Consider the following 19166-nt stretch of genomic DNA (forward strand, 5'->3'; position numbering starts at 1 on the left):
TGCAAAGCCTCAGGCCCTTCCCCAGACCTACTGAGTGAGAAAAGAAAGACATGGAGCTCAGCAATGTGTTTTAACAAGCCTTTCTAGGTGACTGATGCAGGCTAACGTCTGAGAAGCACTGACCTAACAGCTAATACTTGTTGAGCTCGGTGTGTTAGGTAGTGTGCTAAGAAGGCCACACACGACAGGATTACCACATCTTCACAAGGACCCCGTGCATGTATGACAAAACGGAGGCTTAGAGAGACTTAGTTGCCTGGATTCACATAGACACTAGCAGTGGAGCTGGGATTTGAGCCCAGATCACTTGATTCCAGAGTTCAAGTTCTTGGCCCCATGATTCTCTTCCTGTGGGTACAACCCCACTACGAAGCCTCAATATAGTGAAAACAAAAAAGCAAAAAAAAAAAAAAAAAACAAACCCTAGGTTTCCACTTCCCCTTTTTGGAGGTGAATGCAGACAGAATGCAACACCCAGCTTTTTTGCCAGGGCAGAGACACGGAACTGACAACCATGAATAATACTTACCATATCCTGGCCTAGGGGTGGCAGTGAATCCAGCTCGCTGAGGTCATCCTGGGCCTGCTGGACAGCGTGCATGCTTGTGTTGATGGTCCCCATGAGAGCCTGCTGGGCCGAGGTCTGCAAAGGCAGATGACCACAGGGCAGTCATACCTTGGCTGCTGGAACTGACACTACCCTTTATACAAAACAAGGCCAAACTGAACTCTGGGCTCAAGAGAGAGTGGCTCACGGTGGGTCTCAACAACCCCAACCGCGTCCCATTTCAAGCAAGGGGCTGATTGTATCAACAGAATGCTTGATATGGGTGTTTGCAATAGAGAGGTTATGATCAGGAGCATGTGGAGCTTAATTAGGTGACAAAAAGCCCAGAAAGAATTCTTGCAGGGAAGCTACCCTACTCTGAGTACTGAGGACAAAAGATCTCAAACATAGGAAACACACGTTACACACAGAACCATTCTTAGTAAATAAGGACAGATTCCACCCAAAACCCATAGTCAACATGCTTCTTCAGAGTCAAATTTCTTCTGAGCTTATAGGCTTTTCAGCTCTTAAAAAGTTCTTCCCCAGAAGCACATGATTCCTTGAGAAGGCAGACCAGACCAGCAGCAGGAGAAGAAGCAACAATTCACTCAGGGCAAAGTGTGGATCACTACAGACCTGGTCTATTTCTAAGACCTTCTAAGGGGTACCTGGGCTAGTTAGCAGCTTGATGCTGTGAAGGCAGGGAACCAGGGTTCTATAGCTCTGAATCACCAGTCATGTGGAGAGGTCATGGCTGTTCTCCAGCCCCAGAGGACACCTGTGATCAGGGAGTTACTAACCCACCTCCTTCCTTCCTTCCTTCCTTCCTTCCTTCCTTCCTTCCTTCCTTCCTTCCTTCCTTCCTTCCCTCCCTCCTTCCTTCCTTTATTTGAGAGAGAGAGAGAGAGAGAGAGAGAGAGAGAGAGATGGAGAGAGACAGAATCCCAAGCAGGCTCCAGGCCATCAGCGCACAGCCCCATGCCAGTCCATCTCACGAACCATGACATCATGACCTGAGCTGAAATCAAGAGTTGGACGCTTCACCGACTGAGCCCCCCCAGGTGCTCCAAAGCATCTGGTTTAACAGGAGCACTGGGGAGTCAGGCGTCAGGACGGCACAGCTGAAGAGCCATGGCTCAGATGGGAGTTAGTGAGAACACGATGACACACACAAGCTATCGCCAGGGCTGGTGTCCCCCCACCGCACATCAGAGATGGTGCACTGACGCGCAGGGCAAGCGTGGGGGAAGTCTCACCAGTGGGGGCATGTGGCCTCGGTGCATCTGCCCAACCATGACCTGCTGTTGCGGGGAGGGCATGCTGCCGACGTTGAAGGTCTCGGGCCCACTGGAGCCTGAGCGCATCACGGCTGGCAGTGCCACGGAGCTGTGTTCCACCTTTCCAGTCCGATTGAACTGCTGCTGCAAGATGGTAGACCTGCAGGGGACAAGGGTCTGGTCACTGGGAGGTGGCCGCTCGCAGGGAGTGTAATGATAAGATAGCATAAGTGCCACAGCAGTTAGCTGGGTTACGTTGTGGAGGTCAATTCAAAAGAGACATGCACAGACAGGACTGTGAATGAAGTGATACTCAAATACCCTGAAGAACCTGGAATCTTTTTTTTTTTTTTAAGTTTATTTATTTATTTTGAGAGTGGGCAGGAGGGGAAGAGACAAAGAGAGAGAGAGACAGAGAGAGAATGATATTCCCAGGCAGGCTCTACACCATCAGCATGGAGCCTGATGTGGAGCTCGAAGTCACAAACCGTGACATCATCACCTGAGCTGAAACCAAGAGATAGACGCTTAACCCACTGAGCCACCCAGGCTCCCGGAACCCTGCATCTTTTTATAATTATTACTATAAAGAACCATTCCCAACGGATTCATGATATAATGCAACTAGTCCTTCTTAAAGAATTTCATGCCCCTCCCCGCCCCCCTCCCCGGCCGCCCAAACCAACACACAGATATTCCTTTAACAACGATGTTCCAGGTCTAAGAAAAAGTTTAGGATACAGTGATCTATTAGTTGGTAAATCCTACCTGAAAGAGCATTCATTCAACAAATATCTACCATGGGCCAGGTTCTATTCTAAGCACTGGAGACACAGGTCATTTAGTCTTCTTGATTGAAGGGGGAAGTGTAGAAAGGAACTAAAAGAAAATCTCCCACAGCTTATCTCTCCTTCCCCAGGTCCAAGGCCACTGACCACAGAAGCTGTTTAAACACCTTTGGAGCCTTGATGATATGACAGACTTTGGCACCTCCTCCAGAGGACTTCACCTAACGTCTGGGAAGATTCCTAGGATATCTAGTTAAAAAAAAATTAACTTTTTACTTGTTGCTATTTACTTAGAACGAGAAGTAAAGGACTTTGAGCACATGAAGGTGGTGGATCTGCCACAGCTCCCCAGAGGGCACACCCGCAAAGGAGAGTCTGGGGGAGTGTGTGTGTGTGGGGGGGGGAGGGGCGGGGGGGGTTGTAGGGGGCAGATTGGGTGAGCAGCTGCACTAAGAAGTCAGGCCTCTGTTCTAGGGTTTTCCCACCATCAGAGATCATTCCTTATTGCTCAGGGCAAAATTCATGAGCCATGCTAGGATATCAGACAGCAGGCATCCATGGAGGGACAGTGGAAGGGTTGGCACCAAGGGGGGTAGATATAGGGGTTCCAGTAGGAAGTCATCTGCAGTCTGTGATCTCAGCTGATGTCTGATGCAGGGAAAAGTGGCAGTTCTTCTGATGGGGACCACTCTGGACCATTCCTCCTCTTTGCTGTGACCAAATCTCACCGTGATGCCCTCGGCAGTGGGAAGGGGCTACAGGAATCCCAGGCAGAAGAGGCCCCAGTGCTCTAGGCTCATACAGTTACTCAGCTGCTCTTAGAAGTCCAAGTGCAACACAGCCCTCTGAGGGAACAACTCACCCTGCCAAAAAGCACTAGCTTACTGATTTCCATCTACAGTCATTAGTAATTCCAAGGACTTAAGATGTTCTTCAAGAGGGCAGCAAGGATGTGAAATGCATCACATCACGTTTGGTTCCAAACTGTGTACTAAAATAGGGGACACAAGGAAAATCACCTTCAAGGTAATTATGAAGCAAATTGGGATAAAGTGACGGAGTGTGGAAATGTTAGAGATGCAATTATTATGACTTAGCAAGTTCGATATGCTTGAATATGCTAGAACTTTCTGGCAGTGTCCTAGAAGAAACATCACAAGATCCGAACTGATTCCTGACTCTGCCACATGTATGCATCTCAAGTAACTTCTGCGAGCTTTGGTTTCTTCAGTCATGAACTGGCAATGATATCTGGTCTACCTCTTACATCGGGGGGGTGTTATTGGGATCAAAGGAGACAGCATGCTAGATACACAGAGTGTAGACAAGATGACTTATTATTATAATGCTCTACGTAATGTAACAGGAGCAAGTGCTCAGACTTCCCCAAAGTATCGCTAATTAGATGTTATTTAATTTTAATACATCTCAGGTTCTTCACCTATAAAATGAAGTTAAATTGAGACTATTCTGAATTGAAAATGATGATAAGAGCAGGAAACATTTATAATGTGCCAGGCATCATTTTACATGCTTTATTAACAACTGAATCATCCAAATAAGACTTACAAGGTGGTACTATCCTTATTCTCACTTTACAGTTGAGATGAAGGGGCAGAAGAAATGTGTAATGTCCCCAAGGCCACACATGAAAAAAAAAGAGACCTGACATTTGAACCCACTTAAATCTGGCTCCAGAGTCCATGTTTTTAACCATTTGTGCTGCCTCATGACACACGTGGCACGTAGTAAGAGTTCTATAAACAGTGACGCCTCCATCGGCTAGACCCCTGCCCCACGGGCACATAACTAAACAGAGGCCCACTCTCCAGCCTTTGATGAAAATGACGCAGGTTATCAGATTTCACTGAGCTCTTGCAGAAGAGGATTCACGAATACTCACTGTGTCCAAAGATGGGAGTTAAAGACCACATCTTGCTCAGTGTCTCCCTGAAATCCATAGCCGCCTCCTCCCACAAGACATACTCAACACTGAAAACGATGGTCTGGGGACCACACTTCCAGAAGACTCCTCTATATCATCCACTGTCACCTCCACCATGTTTCGGACTTCAGGGTAACTGAGCCCCGAGGTGGCACGAAGAAACCTGCCCATTTAGGGAGAAGGGGGTTCTCCAGCATTCTTAATAATACTTACTTCTTCGGGGAAACAGACTCTTCCAGCATAGTCGACTCCTCATCCCCCTCTAATCCAAATCTATCTTTGCTTTGTTTCTGAGGTAGAACGAGACCAAAAACAAGAACAAGAACCCACAAAGTCAGCAGGTTTTGACACCAGAACCTCTGAAGATACCTTTTAGAAGGAGCTACACACAAGCAACAATATTGAGGTTTACCCAAAATTCCTTTATTGGACGAAGGGATAGGTGAACAAAAACAAAAGCGATACGAAATACATTATTTAACGTAATATAGAGATGTCCTAGTAGATATACTGATGTTCTGGTAGAACTTGGTTATCTCAGTGGGCTGTATCTTGAAGTCGTGGTCAATCATAGCAGGCCGCTATGGCATATAACCCCGTTAAAATTGGTAAAAAAAAATTTTCAGGAAAAATACCAAGAACATTTTCAGACCCTCAACCTGGGTTTTTTTTTTTTTTAATGTTTATTTATTTCTGAGACAGAGAGAGACAGAGCATGAGAGGGGGAGGGGCAGAGAGAGAGGGAGACCCAGAATCGGAAGCAGGCTCCAGGCTCCGAGCTGTCAGCACAGAGCCCAACGTGGGGCTCGAACTCACAAACTGTGAGATCATGACCTGAGCCGAAGTCGGTCACTCAACCGACTGAGCCACCCAGGCGCCCCTCAACGTGGGTTTCTAAAGAGGCTAGAAGGCATAACCTAACTACCTAGAGAGGAAGCTGCTGAGGGGTTAGCTAGTCTCATTCAACAGCTAAGTGAGGCACTACTGTTCACTACCTGGCAGTAATAACATAAATATGAACTGCAGCTAAAATGCAAGTTCTCGTAGGATCTTGAGACAAAGGACTGCACACGCAAGTGATCTGAACACTAATATTAAATTCGTGAATCAAGTAATTCAAATTAGGTTCCACTCTCCCCACCCAGGGAGCAACATCATTCAGTGTTCTAAAACAGCAGCTTTTCCAACGTGCATCAGTATGAAATACCTTTTTGAGGATGATGTCGATGTAGCCTGCAATCAGCTGGGATATTTGCTCTCCCTCAGTGGTTTGTACTGAATAGTAGCTTTCTTGATACTCCCCAAAATCCTGAAAAGACAGCATTAGAAGAAATAGAACTATGTTATATTTCCGCAGTTTTAAAGGTAAACGGGTCCAGTCTGGGAGCAAGATGACATAGACTCGCTTTTCCTTTCTCTTTGCTTCTAAACACAAATGAACACCCTATAATTTGTTCAACAAGTAGTAAAAGGGCTCTGAAAGCTGGAAAGGTAGACTGGCTAGAAACCACAGTACTTGAGAAACCACTGTCTGGGGAGTTCTTGGGTTTTCTTTTATAATCTATTAGCCTCAAGGATGGGTGCCTGAAACCCAGAACCTCCAACAGGCAGGATTTCAAAAATCTGTTCTTTCCCGCCAAAGGACCAGGAGAGGAAAAGCCCAAAAGAGATCTATCTGAGAGTCTCAACCCAGCTTCAAAACCTGGGCTGGTGTTCAGCAGCTGCTGAGCAGGAGAAGCCCAGCATCCCAGTCCCTGCTCCACGACCCAGACAGGCAGGTGGTCTGGCCCTTTTGCAGCAGCAGTCACAGTGAGGCCTTCTGTCTTCCTGCCCTCCACCCACTGGGAGACACAGAGACAGGCCTGTGGCTTCTGCCTACCCCAACAAAGGCCACACAGCAACAGCGGGTGCTCCAAGGAAGTGCTTTCCCAAACAGCACCATCAGGGTTTGAGCAGGAACCCCAGTAGCGTCACAACAAAGCAATCCAGAATAGCACTGCCAGGGCTCAGAAAATAAGCTGTCATTGTAAGCAAAGCCCACAAAAGGAGGCCACAACACTACACACTAAATCTAAACAAGGTGATTGTCAGATACAACAAAAATGAAGATGAAGAGTCTAACTTAATAACCAACGTGTCCAGCTATAATTAAAAAAAAAATCACTACTCATATCAAGAACCAAAGCAACTATGATATGAGTAAGAAAAGATCATCAATGGATGCCAATACTGAGCTGAATCAGATATTAAAATTATCTGATAAAGATTTTAAAGCAACCGTCATAAAAAATGTTTCGATGATCAATTACAAATTCTCCTGATACAAAAAGGAGGTTTCAAGAAAGAAACAAGTGAGAAGAACCATATAAAAATTATGAAAGTGAAAAAATGTAATAACCAAAACAGAAAAACTCACATGATAAGGTAAACACTGTGGAGACGACAGAGCATATAGTCAGTAAACTTGACAAAAAGATTAATAAAATTTAGTCAGTTTGAACAGTAAAAAGAATAGAGACTAAACAAAAGCCAACAAACAAACAAACAAACAACTTACAAACCAGACCTTCAGGGATCTGGGAGGGCAATAACAAAAGATGTAACACTCATATCATCAGAATCCCACAGTGAGAGAATGTGGGACAAAAAAAAGTATTAAAAGAAATAATGGCTGAAAATTTTCCCAAATTAAAGAGATACAGCTACAAACTCAAGAAGCTGATCACAATCCAAATAGAACAACTCCTAATAAATCCATACCAACAACTTAAGGAAGGGACACATTATCTACTAATGAACACCAACTTGAATGACCACTTCTACTCTGAAAGCAAGGAGGCCAAAAAGAAGCAGCACATTTTTCAAGGGCTAAAAGAACTGTCAATATTAAATACTATACCTATCAAAATTATCCTTTATGAACCAAAGGGAAATAAGGACATTCTCAGATGAAGGAAAAGTAAGAGAATCTGTTGTGAGTAAATCTACTTATCTTTAAAAAATGACTACTTATCTTTAAAAAAAATCTACTTATCATTAAAAAATGACTAAAGGAAGCTCTTCAAACAAAGAAACTGGTAACAGAAGAAGGCTGGGAAGTTTCCAAAGAAAACAACAGTGGGATAAATACAAATAGAAGTAAATGTAGTAACCTCTCCTTCACCTCATGAGTTTTCTTTAATTATATTCTATGGTTGAAGCGAAGGTCTAATACCATCTCATGTGGTGTTCAATGGATACAGAAGTATTTCTTTGAAGAGTTAAATTCAAAAAGCGAAGAGTGTAAAGAGACCAAAATAGAAGTGAGGTTTCTAGACTTTTCTTAAAGTGTAAGCATCCACACCTGTAGGCTTTGATTTTCTTATGTATATGGTAATATCTAGATCACTAAGAACACTAAGCAAAGATATAGGTTTGCAACATTATTAAGAAATAAAAATGGAGCTTTAAAAAATGTTTATATAACCTAAAAGAAGGAAAACAGAGGAAATATAAGCAGAGGGAGCATAAAGACAAAAGTACTATAAAATGGTAGCGTTAAGCCCTAACATATCAATAACTAGACTGAAATAAAAATGGTTTAAATAGGCCAATTAAAATAGATTGACAAAGTGGATTAAAAGAAAGCACAATCCAACTTTATGCACTCTACAAAAAACTTATCTCAAGTACAATATAGGTAGGTTGAAAGTAAAAGGATGAAACGATATATCATGCAAACATTAATTTTAAAAAGCATGAATGGCTCTATCAAGACAAAGCAGACTTCAGAGCAAAAAATGTATTAGGAACAGAAGAATATAATGATAAAACAATCTCTCCATGAACATGACAGAGGGATCTTAAATGTGCAGGCACCAAGAGAGCTTCAAAACACATGAGGTAAAAAGTGATAAAGATGAAAAAAGAAATAGAAAAATCTGTAATTCTTATTGGGATACCGAAGACTGGAACAACACCATCAACTAACAAGGTTTAACTGACATTTACAGAACACTCCTGTCAAGTACTCAGGGAACATCTCCTAGAAGAACCATATCCTGGGATGGAAAACAAATCTTAAAATTCTAAGACTTGACATTATACAAAGTATGTCCTTCAACCAAAACAGAATCAAACTAAAAATCATTAACAGGAAGACAACAGGAGAATCTCCAACATTTGGAAGTTAAATTAAGGCTCGGAGTGGAAAGAAATATCACATGTGACAAACTTTAATTCACCTTTAATAAACGGCATTGATGATATTCTTTCTCTCTTGTGCTTGAGGTAGTTACTGCAACTCATCACTATTATCTTCAAAGTAACTTTTTGTTTTCAACAAAGTGGAAATTGGACCTAGTTTTAAAGGACCAATAGCACTAAAAGGTATATAATAAAATACAGTGGGCCCCTGCCCTAGCCATTCCCATCTTTACTCTCCACCCCTCCCATTCCCACAGGCAACTACCTTGAACCCTTTCAGCAGTTTCTTATAAATAACATGGTTATATAGATGTCTTGATTTTTCTGTTTCACAAGTTATTCACAACTTCCTGTCACGTAAGACAAGGATACTGTTCTCTAAGTAGGAATACCCCTTTGTAAAGGCCATGTACCGACAGCTGTTACTGACTACAGGATAGAAGAAGGTATATTTTCTGAAGATTCCTTCCAAGTGGCAAGAGTCTATGAACCACTGATCAAACTAGATAACTAAAGACTCCCTGTAAAACCCCTTCCTTATACCCTTTTTTTTTTTTGATGGCCTATTGGGAGATCTTACCTAGATACAAGCTGATATTTCAAGCTGATATTTCACTAGAGCTAGAGGATAGTACACTTCAGGAGCGCTAAGGAAATGGACAAATTTCAACACTGATGTCTCTTATTACTCAACTAGCGCTACAAAATAACAGCCCTATCAATTCTCACATGTCAACGTAGCAATAGTTAAGGTAACAACACAACTATACTCTGCTAACAACTATTAAGGTCCGAAGGCCTGGGACGACTACATTCTCCCTACTTTCCACATATTTCACACTGCGAACTTTATCATCATCATCTTGTTTGATCTTAGCAACTGTGTCAAACACATATTATGATCCCCTTGTTAAAGCTAATGACATTAAGTCTCAGAGTGGACAGGCGACTCGGGCGAGGGTACAGAACTGGGAAATGACCAGCTGCTTTTGAATACTACCCCAAAGTCTATGCCATTGCCACTATACAGCATGCTGTTTCTAGGCAGGTTGGGAAAACACACCTCAGTGAGATGTCACAATGCTCAGGAACTTCCAAAACAATTAGATAAAGAGGGAACCTTGGATCAGCCTCTGAGCATTAGAAAGTTTCCTGTTAGGGCATGCTTAGACACAACATCAGGAACCTAGAAGACTGGACCAGTCCCTGCTGTCCCTGAATTTCCACCTCTGTCTCTCTCCACACTGCTCCCTGAGAAACTCAAGGGGCTTGCATCCCCTCTCCTGCCCCACAGAACCACCCAAGGCCATGTTAGTCCTCCCTGTTGCCAGTCTGTACCAGCGTGAAGCTCTTGGGTGAGGCTGCCCAGCGCTTGACGGTGGTGAGCGGCCACTCCTGTAGCACTTCCTTGGTCTTCTCATCCACGCGCATCACCGAGTCCTTAGTGATGCCCAGCAAGCGAGGCACAAGCTTGTTCTTGCCTTTCATCTTTTCCTGAAACAGGAAATACCAAGCATAGCTACAGTTTATCACAGTGAAAAACTAGAAACAACTAAAAAATTCAACAACAGGGGATTTCTTAAGTAAATCAGGGTATATATAGTCAAGTAGCCAAGTATTCTACAACCATTAACAATCCTATGATTGGAGGGGTTCCTGGGAGGCTCAGTTGGTCCAATGTCTGACGCTTGATTTTCACTCAGGTCATGATCCCAGGGTCGTGGGATTGAGTCTTAAGTTGGGCTCCATACTGAGTCTGGAGCCTGGATTCTCTCTCTTTCTCTCCCTCTCCACCCCCCTTTGCCCCTCTCCCCCACTTGCACACTCTAAGAAATAAACATAAAATTGTTTAAAAAAATATGATTGGAAAACAATTGGATTCACGGCAATAAGTTTGCAAGAGAGTATAAAGCAAAAACCGTTTGTATAGCATGATCTTACATAAAATAAAATTTTAAAAACAAATTTTTAAAGTAAAATTCAAAAAAAATTTAAAAATAAAAATTTCATTACATGATAAAATGGTCACGATGATCATCTCAAATGATTTGTATTAATTTTCTTGTGCTTTTTTCCTTGTTCTTCAAATTTCATTTAAAATCGATTCACTTAAAACTTCCCTTAAGAAATAATTTCACATTTATTTCTATTGTTATCAGGGAAAAAAAAAAAAACAACTTCCCAAATATTTGCTGAAACCTAGCAACGCCTAAATCATTATTCTCGGAGGAATAGACTTACAAATTACCACACACCAATTCTGTATGCATACAAAGGGATAGGCAATTTTAAAATAATAGACATGTGCTAGGTAGTTAATATTATCCATTAATTTTCAGGGCAACACTCAAACGTTGGGATCATCCTTCTCATTTTGCAAATGAAGAGAACAGCCACTTGTCCAAGGCAAATAGTAGTGAGCAGTAAAGCCATGATTTGAACACAAATTTGAGTAGCTCAAAACTGTCTCTGACTTCCAAAGTGGTCTGTCTACAATAGTGTACTGTATTCTGGTGAAATCAGAGAAAAGACAAAAATCCACCCCCCCACCCCTCCCGGCTGCAGCCCCCACTGGTAGTTCATAAGCCATCTGACAGTGAAGGTCAATGCACAGCTCCAGCTTCCTCCCAGGAGGAGGAGAGAATAAGATTGGGAATCTGTGTGGGTGTCTGAGAAAGGGAATAAGGCAGGGGAAGAAGCCCTCGGTGCTTAAGAAATGAACCCTGAGAAGAGTCAGATTCTTTGTAAGGAGAGGCTGGTGCCCAAAGGGGTGAAATCCATGCAGGGTGGGTGATGCCAGCTAGTCTAATCTGGCTTCAGGAGCCACATTGAGATTTAGGTGAAGAAGTTCTAGGCAGTGAGTCACATAGGGTTGGCACGAGCCCAGCCGCTGGGACCAGGAAGAGGAGATGAAATAAAATATGGTTTGCAGCTGTTGCTTTCAGCCTTTTCCATCTGCACCGCCCCGCGAGGGGCTCTGGGGTGAGGGAATACAGAATTGTGACAGATTACCCTGACCCTTGAGGAGCTCACTCTGGACAGGAGAGGAAATCATAGTGAACAAGCAAACAACGTAGAGTGGGCATTCCGTCAGAAGATCATGATTAGGGGGAAGGGGATAGAAGAAACTCAGAAAATGCTGAAACCCAGCACCAGAGACCACTGTCAAGGATAAAATTGCTTCAGGGCCTGCCCACAAAATGCACAGCAGCTGGAGAAAGTTAAAATCAAGAAGCACTCAGCTCAGAGCTACCCACGTTGGTTCTTCTATGAAGTCCTGCCTTAGACCCACAGCGGTAGAGCCTCCAGGTTAGGAGAGGTGCCTTCTTCCTCCCTGTATCTCCCAATCTCAGCCCACCCTACACCTGGCCTTTCCAACCTTCGGCTACACAGACCAGCATCCTTTCATCTCCAGAAGCAAACAGGCCGGGCAGGCCCCAGTAAAGACCGGTCTCTCATGCACAGACACACACAGGGACTGTAGCCGCACTTCTGTAGAAACTTCTCTCCAGGTGGTCCTCATTAGGTTGATTTTGTTTTGAAGGTGTCTTGGGCTTGCATAACTTAGAGGCAGGAGAAAGTCCGCATTCTACCAAGAAGGGGCAGGATTCATTAACAAGCCCCACCCCTCCTCTTTCTGGCGCATCTCAACCATGACTGTGGCCTCAGCCCTGGCGGCTGGTTGTGGTCAAGCCTGCTCTTCTTCTGACTCTTCCCACTGGTGTGGCGATTGGCTGATTCTCACATCACCTGTGCTTTACATGGGAGATTCAGAAATGTGTGAGAGGATCCAAGAGGGTTAAGCTTTTGGCATCCATTGGCTCTAGGCCCCTGATTTGGATGTGGCCTAAACCTGTGATCCAACTGTGCTCACGAAAATTCTACCTTGGCTTGGTTCCAAAGTGCTGGCTTATATGCTCTGCTCTGTTATCAGCACACATATTTCTTTTAGGGGCATAGAAGAAAGGGATGGCTGTTCAAAAGCAAAACAGTGTTAAAGATCCTGTTCACTGGCCATTTTTCTCTAGCAGCTGGCAATCTATCTCGACTTAATTCATGATCCCGAGAGGCTCCGAATGCCCCTCTGTGATGTTTTTACAGTTAAGGGGAGAAGAGGGTCAGTCCCCAGGTATCTCACCTCAAGGCTCTGGTTGTGGCCACAGGGAAAATTCAAGACAAATTTATAAATGAGACAGGTTTGCACAGTAATTTCTTGGAATAAAACAAGATCCTTTGCAGTTCATGGTAAATGCCTTATCCTTGCTCATGGGGTTTTGATTAGCAGATCAAGATAAAATGCAAAAGGAGCCAATGAAAGAGGAAGCCTGTAGACATTTATAGCTTCCGTTCATGGAAATCTCATTTTTTTTTTTTATATTATCTCATTTAAACTTCATAAAATGTCACAATTTTACAGGTAAGCCAACAGGCGTAGAGATAGAAGGTAAAGTAACTTACCTAAGGTAAAACTAAGTGGCAAAACCAGAATCCAAATCTAGATCTTTCTTTTCAAAGCATATGTTCTTAGCCACTGAGAATACTGCCACATAAAGCTGTTCCCTATGGACTCATTATATGGCTTATGGACATTCTCTACATCAGAGTCAGCAAACTCAGCCGGTGCTAACACCCGCTTTTTGCCTGCTTTTTTATGACCTAAGAGCTAAGAGTGAATTTTCCATTTTTAAGCAGTTGAAAAAAAAAATCACAAGAGGAACAATACTATATGACATGTAAAAATTATATGAAATTCAAATTTCAGAGCCCATAAGTAAAGCTTTACAGGCATCTAACCAAGTTCATTCATTTAGGTATTGTCTATGGCTGCTTTCAGGCCACATGGGCACAGATGAATAGTATGGCCTGCAAAGGCTAAGATGAACTATTTGGCCCTTTACTGGAAAACTTCAACTCTTGCTCTACATCATGGATGCTAAAAGCCCGTTAGAAGTTGAAAGATTCAGGAGCCAGGGATAAGGAAGATGTGGACAGAGTTAAGGGGCTGGGATAATCTAAAATTTATCAAATATCCTTACTTTCCAGGCACTACACTCTACAAGCCATGAACACAAGTTTTCAGATGAAAGAAATTGAGGCTGAGGGGGCTTATGGAGGGCTCTCAAAGTCATACGAGTTTCTGCTGTTTCCCACATAGATGTATGCTGCTTTCCTGGACTCCAGGCCAATCTTCCTGACTCCCAACACCCAGGCACTTCCTTTTATAACAACAAAATATAATGCTCTGAATATTAGGACAACATGTTTATGGATATGGACGAAAACATGATAGAAGCACCTATAAACATATCTAACCACTCTGAGAATATCTATGATTAATCTTAAGGTTATGATTGTGTTCACTATCAATATTAAAATGTTTCATAAGTTGTAATTTCATTGACTTATTTACATTTCTAATAGCCTATATAAATAAGGATTGAGAAGCTGTTCACTCATTTTTAACTTCCTAAATTATGCCAATGCAACTCTTTCACAATTAATAGCATGTTTAGGTTGGGGTTCTAAAGAAATCTGTTATGTTATTTATACTTTTAAAAAACTTACTATCCCTTAGCCATACAATGTGTGTGCGTGTGTGCGCGCACGCACGCGCTATTCTATGTGGGACGTCTTTTCATCCTATGTCTTAAATGATTGTGCTTATCTATACACACGCACGTATGAATTCATTACATTGACATACGTTTGTACATTTACTTGACCAACTTACTGATTTTAAAAATAACTCTAAAAGTTAAAATAACCGTGTATATTGTTACAACATGTACATAAACCTGTAGGCTGAAATTATGCTAAATGAATAGTTGATTTAATAATATTAACTGTTCTAGGGGCGCCTGGGTGGTTTAGTCGATTAAGCATCTGACTTTGGCTCAGGTCATGATCTCTTGGTTTGTGAGTTTGAGCCCTGCTTCAGGCTCTGTGCTGACAGCTCAGAGCCTGGAGCCTGCTTTGGATTTTGTGTCTCCCTCTCTCTGTCCCTCCCATGCTCATGCTCTGTCTCTGTCTCTCAATAGTAAATAAATGTTTAAAAAAATAATATTAACTGTTCTAATCCATGAACCTGGGACATCTTTCCATTTATTGTGTCATTTTCAAATTTCTTTTACCAGTGCCTTAAAGTTTTCAGTGTGTATATCTTTGACTTTCTTGACTAAATTTATTCCTAAGTAATTTATTGTTTCTGATGCTGTTGTAAATGGGACTGTTTTCTGTATTTCTTTTATAGATATTTCACTGGATATGAGGCCATCTGATTTGACCTATTGATCTGATTAAGGTTCATAATTCATAATATGAAATTACTCCTCAGCTGTACTAATTTTAAAATAGCGCAAACTGAGGTCATGCAAACTATTTATTAGGATCAATTTTAGGGGCACCTGTGCGACTCAGCTGGTTAAGCATCTGACTCTTGGTTTTGGCTCAGGTCATGATCTCACAGTGTGTGAGATCAAGCCCTGCATCCAGCTCTATGCTGACAGAGTATGGAGCCTACTTGGGATTCCCTATCTTTCTCTCTCTCTCTGTTCCTACCTTGCTCAGGCTTGCTCACTTTCTCAAAATAAATAAACATTTATAAAAAGAAATATTATGAAAACATTTTTAAATGTGTACAAATAGGACCACTGGGCAAAATATTAAAGTGGGCAGGTTGCTCACTTTGATCAAGTCACAAAATTAAAACTGAAGAAAACCAAAATTTGAATACCTAACATGCATATGAAAATTGATCTTGGCCTTTCTTCAAAGGGATGTTAATTTAAAAAAAAAATAACAAAGACAAGAAAGGAAGAAGAAAAGGAGAAGAGAGAGAGAGGGAGAAAGGCAATTTCCGTTATTTTCTTATTTTGCCTTAAAAGCTTTTGTAAAAGAAGTTTTTCTTTGTGTAAATCTGCAAGACCTTGCAATAACAAGATCTGTGCTCAGTCTCTAATTATTCTACTACCATAAGCATATTTTTCTCAGGCCCTAAATTATCCTTGGGGAACATTTTATTTTTTCTGGAACTGCTGCTCAAGTGCCCTTCCTAATTATTACGTGTAGTTTGCTGTGTGCTACGTATTTTCCTAAACTTCCTGAGCTACATGCACATCACTGGAACTGACTGTATCAAGTGTGATGGTATTAATGGAAAACGATACGAACGCAAGAGGTGAATTTTACACATAAAGGACTACAGAAAAACTCAAGAACATGGAAACCGACGCCAAAGCATCAGACATGCCGAGAACCTGTTTAACCTCTTAGGTACTGGGACTCAGCTGTCATCTACTGTTCTTCAGAATCATCCATGAAAAGCAGCTTTTTCTTCTATAACAAGAAGACCTTGCCATCCGTTCATGGTGATGATGTAAGAGCTGGGGTGATGAGAGCAGGTGACTACAGTTCCAACGGGCTCACCTCAGCCAAGCAGCAGAGTGCAAAGGCAGGGAATAAGGTCTTTGAAATCAGAGATACCTCAATTCAAGTCCTGCCTCCTTCAGGTATTAGCCTTGGGCCCCAGCTAACTCATTTGATCTTTCGGGGCCTCTTTTTCTCATTTGTAAAAAGAAAGTTATGGTAGTTCTTCCAGGGGGCTGCTGACAGGTTTGAGTAAGATATCCTTGGCACGTAACTGTTTACTCTATGTTCCTGTTGCTGTCTTGGGGGATGGAGTCATTTTTAACGATAAGGTGTCAGCCCCATTCAAAACTTCATGGATAGTTACAAACTCACACTAAATATAAAAAATTCAGCTTCTAAATTGTTTTTCTGAAAAACACAGTGATTCACCTATGCATTCATCATTTGCAAAGGCTCTGGCATTTTCGGGTGTAAAACCGAGAGCTGTTCAGTTTAAGGAACTCCTCAGCATGAAGCAGATCACTTTCTTTTCAGTGTAACATCTTTGTTTCTTCTCAGCCCAAATGAGGCAGCTTCCTCCAGTGGGGAGTTGAGTCAAGAAAATCATCTCTATCCCCAAACATCCTAGAGGACAGTATAACTTTCTTCTTCTCCAGTTCTCTTGAGCTGTGGGGAGAGCAACCTCCTTAAATCACTCTGACTCTGGCCTTGGGACTTCTGTCCCTGAAAGCAGCTGCAGCTCAGTGGGTAATACTCCCCTCTGTGTAAAGCAACATGAGAAACCCCACCACAGGGTGGAGTTTTCTCCAGGGCCAAGGGCAAAAGGCAGGAAGCCAAGAATCACAGCAAAACAAGTGGAAATCAATGAAACCTATTAGTGAGATGACTAAAATAGAGTATGTGAGGTCAGGATGGACCAAGGGGGAAAGAAGCTAATGAGAGTACTTTCCAGTCCACCTAGGAACACACCCATCAAGGGCCTTAGTCTTGAATTTCAAAGACCCACCTTTTTCCTTCTAGTAGGAAGGCACACAATTCCCATGAAAAGAGATCTGACGGCCACAAAAAATCGCCCACCTCAGGTCAATTATACAAAGTAAGTGCTGCGTTCACCACATCAATTCGGTATGCAGTGATCAACAGCCTGCACATAGTCCAGGGCGTTCTTGGTAATCTTAAAGTCAAACACTTCCAAAGGAGAGTGTTCACAAGCAGACATAAACGTGCCCCTTCGGTGACGTTGTACCATCAACGTCTGTGCCAAGGCAAGACACAAGTACCTGGAGGCCTGTGGGCGGCCAGGCTCCCTCACCAGCCTTAGAGCTCACACACTTCATGTCTGTCCCATGGCTAAACTGGTCACCACTGGCCAGCTGCTTCATCCGCAAATACTAGGGGTCTAAGGACAACAAACCCAGCTTGATAGCAGATACTTTAATAGCGGAGGTGGTAGAGGCAAACCCCCTCTGCACCCTGCCCACTTACCTTCACCAGGAAAAAGGACACACCGTACGTCCGGAGGGATCGGGCGAGTTTCACATACTTGACCTTGGCTTCTATTTCGCTCATCTCTCCACAGTTCTTATGCTCCTACAAGTGACAGCAGCAAGGATCAGTTATTGGAGTTCTGCCAGCAGGTGGACTTGGGAGAGGTGGTTAAGATATATGCCACGTACAGTTGCTGGGAATGATCAGTCATCAAGTTTTGTGTTGCAGACCTCTCCGTGACCCATGTACCGGCTGACCAAGGACCGGAGCACAGAGAAAGCTCGAATGCAGGGCTTGTTAACTAGAACTGGACCCCAAACTCCCTAGAGATGTTGTAACTATACACAGCAGTTCCCACAGGGCAGCATGGCAGACCAGGGTCCCTGAGTGTCATCAACTTCTTGGAGAACTCCATATCCCAATAGGTTCAGAAGCAATGCTTTCAATGAGAGCTACAACAATGTTCTCCAGGAGAGGTATAATTCTAACATGCATGCAAAATATGCAGTTTCCCAAAGACCCAGATATATAAATACCTGCATATTAGAGGGCTTGGAAACAAGACAGGGTAAAAAAAAAGTTTTATACACAGGAAATTTCTATTTCAACTTATATTTACATTTCAGTACCAAAAGCGACTGATATTCTGGATTCACTGGTGTGATTGTTGCATGGCAAAGCTGATAATAGGGCTTTTTTTTTTTTTTTTTTTTTTTTCACTCTTGGCCTAGAACATACAACTCTCTTTTAGGGGGAAAAAAAACAGATTTTAAAAAGATACAAATTTTCAAATTCCAAGCTTCAAAGGACAAATATCAGGACAAAGAAGCTACTTGTAGCTTCTTCCTCAGTGCATTTTAATAGCAAATCACCTTGTTTCCATGCTACCAAGATAATGCCTTTAAAATTAAATGTATGCACATTTTTCTCAGAAGGACTAAGTAACCTTTAGCAAGAAGGTACGGATTAAGATAATAAATCTGCCCAGAGTAGAACTGTCAGCTTCTTTACTCTTGAGCCACTAATCATTTATGATATAAGTAGAGTACATGCACGGGGTATGAAACTATTAGGTGCAGAGGCCCCTCTCATACTAATAGATGAGATAGGGAGTGAGAGGAATAATAAAGTTCTGTATATTTCCAATACCTGAAATATTCTCTTTTCAGCTCCTCTCTGCTTGATGTATTCTTTGGGCAGGAATTCCTTTAGACTGAGAGAGAATACAAAAAAAAAAAAAAAAAAAAAGTAAGGCATTTGTTCTATGATGTGAAGCAAAGAAAACAAACTTTTTGTACAACTCAGTTCACTAACTCTCCCAGTATTTGATGGTACAAATTAAGAATGGACTATCACATCCCACAAGGCACTTCAATAGGACACAAATATAAAACCAGTCTGATATAAAGAACAAACTAACGTTAAGAAGAAAGAAATTCCAGGGGCACCTGGGTGGCTCAGTCGGTTAAGCATCTGACTTCGGCTCAGGTCATGATCTCACGGTTCATGGGTTCGGGCCCTGCGATGGGCTCTGTGCTGACAGCTCAGAGCCTGAAGCCTGCTTC

General features: G+C 42.4%; 1 protein-coding gene across 7 annotated transcripts in view; it reads right to left on the bottom strand.

Moving 5' to 3' along the window:
• Positions 1-19166, bottom strand: part of TLN2 (talin 2) — a 447276-nt gene that overhangs the window by 162241 nt on the left and 265869 nt on the right. For all 7 annotated transcript variants that reach the window (XM_043555274.1, XM_043555273.1, XM_043555271.1 and 4 more), the window contains 7 exons: positions 18751-18814; positions 17599-17703; positions 10084-10239; positions 5768-5869; positions 4774-4850; positions 1807-1987; positions 530-643 (listed from right to left, as the gene is read on the bottom strand). In XM_043555274.1, coding sequence (XP_043411209.1) covers positions 530-643; positions 1807-1987; positions 4774-4850; positions 5768-5869; positions 10084-10239; positions 17599-17703; positions 18751-18814 — 799 coding nt within the window. The remainder of the gene's footprint in view (positions 1-529; positions 644-1806; positions 1988-4773; positions 4851-5767; positions 5870-10083; positions 10240-17598; positions 17704-18750; positions 18815-19166) is intronic.

This window comes from Prionailurus bengalensis, chromosome B3, assembly GCF_016509475.1.
Source record: "Prionailurus bengalensis isolate Pbe53 chromosome B3, Fcat_Pben_1.1_paternal_pri, whole genome shotgun sequence".
Lineage (NCBI taxonomy): Eukaryota > Metazoa > Chordata > Mammalia > Carnivora > Felidae > Prionailurus > Prionailurus bengalensis.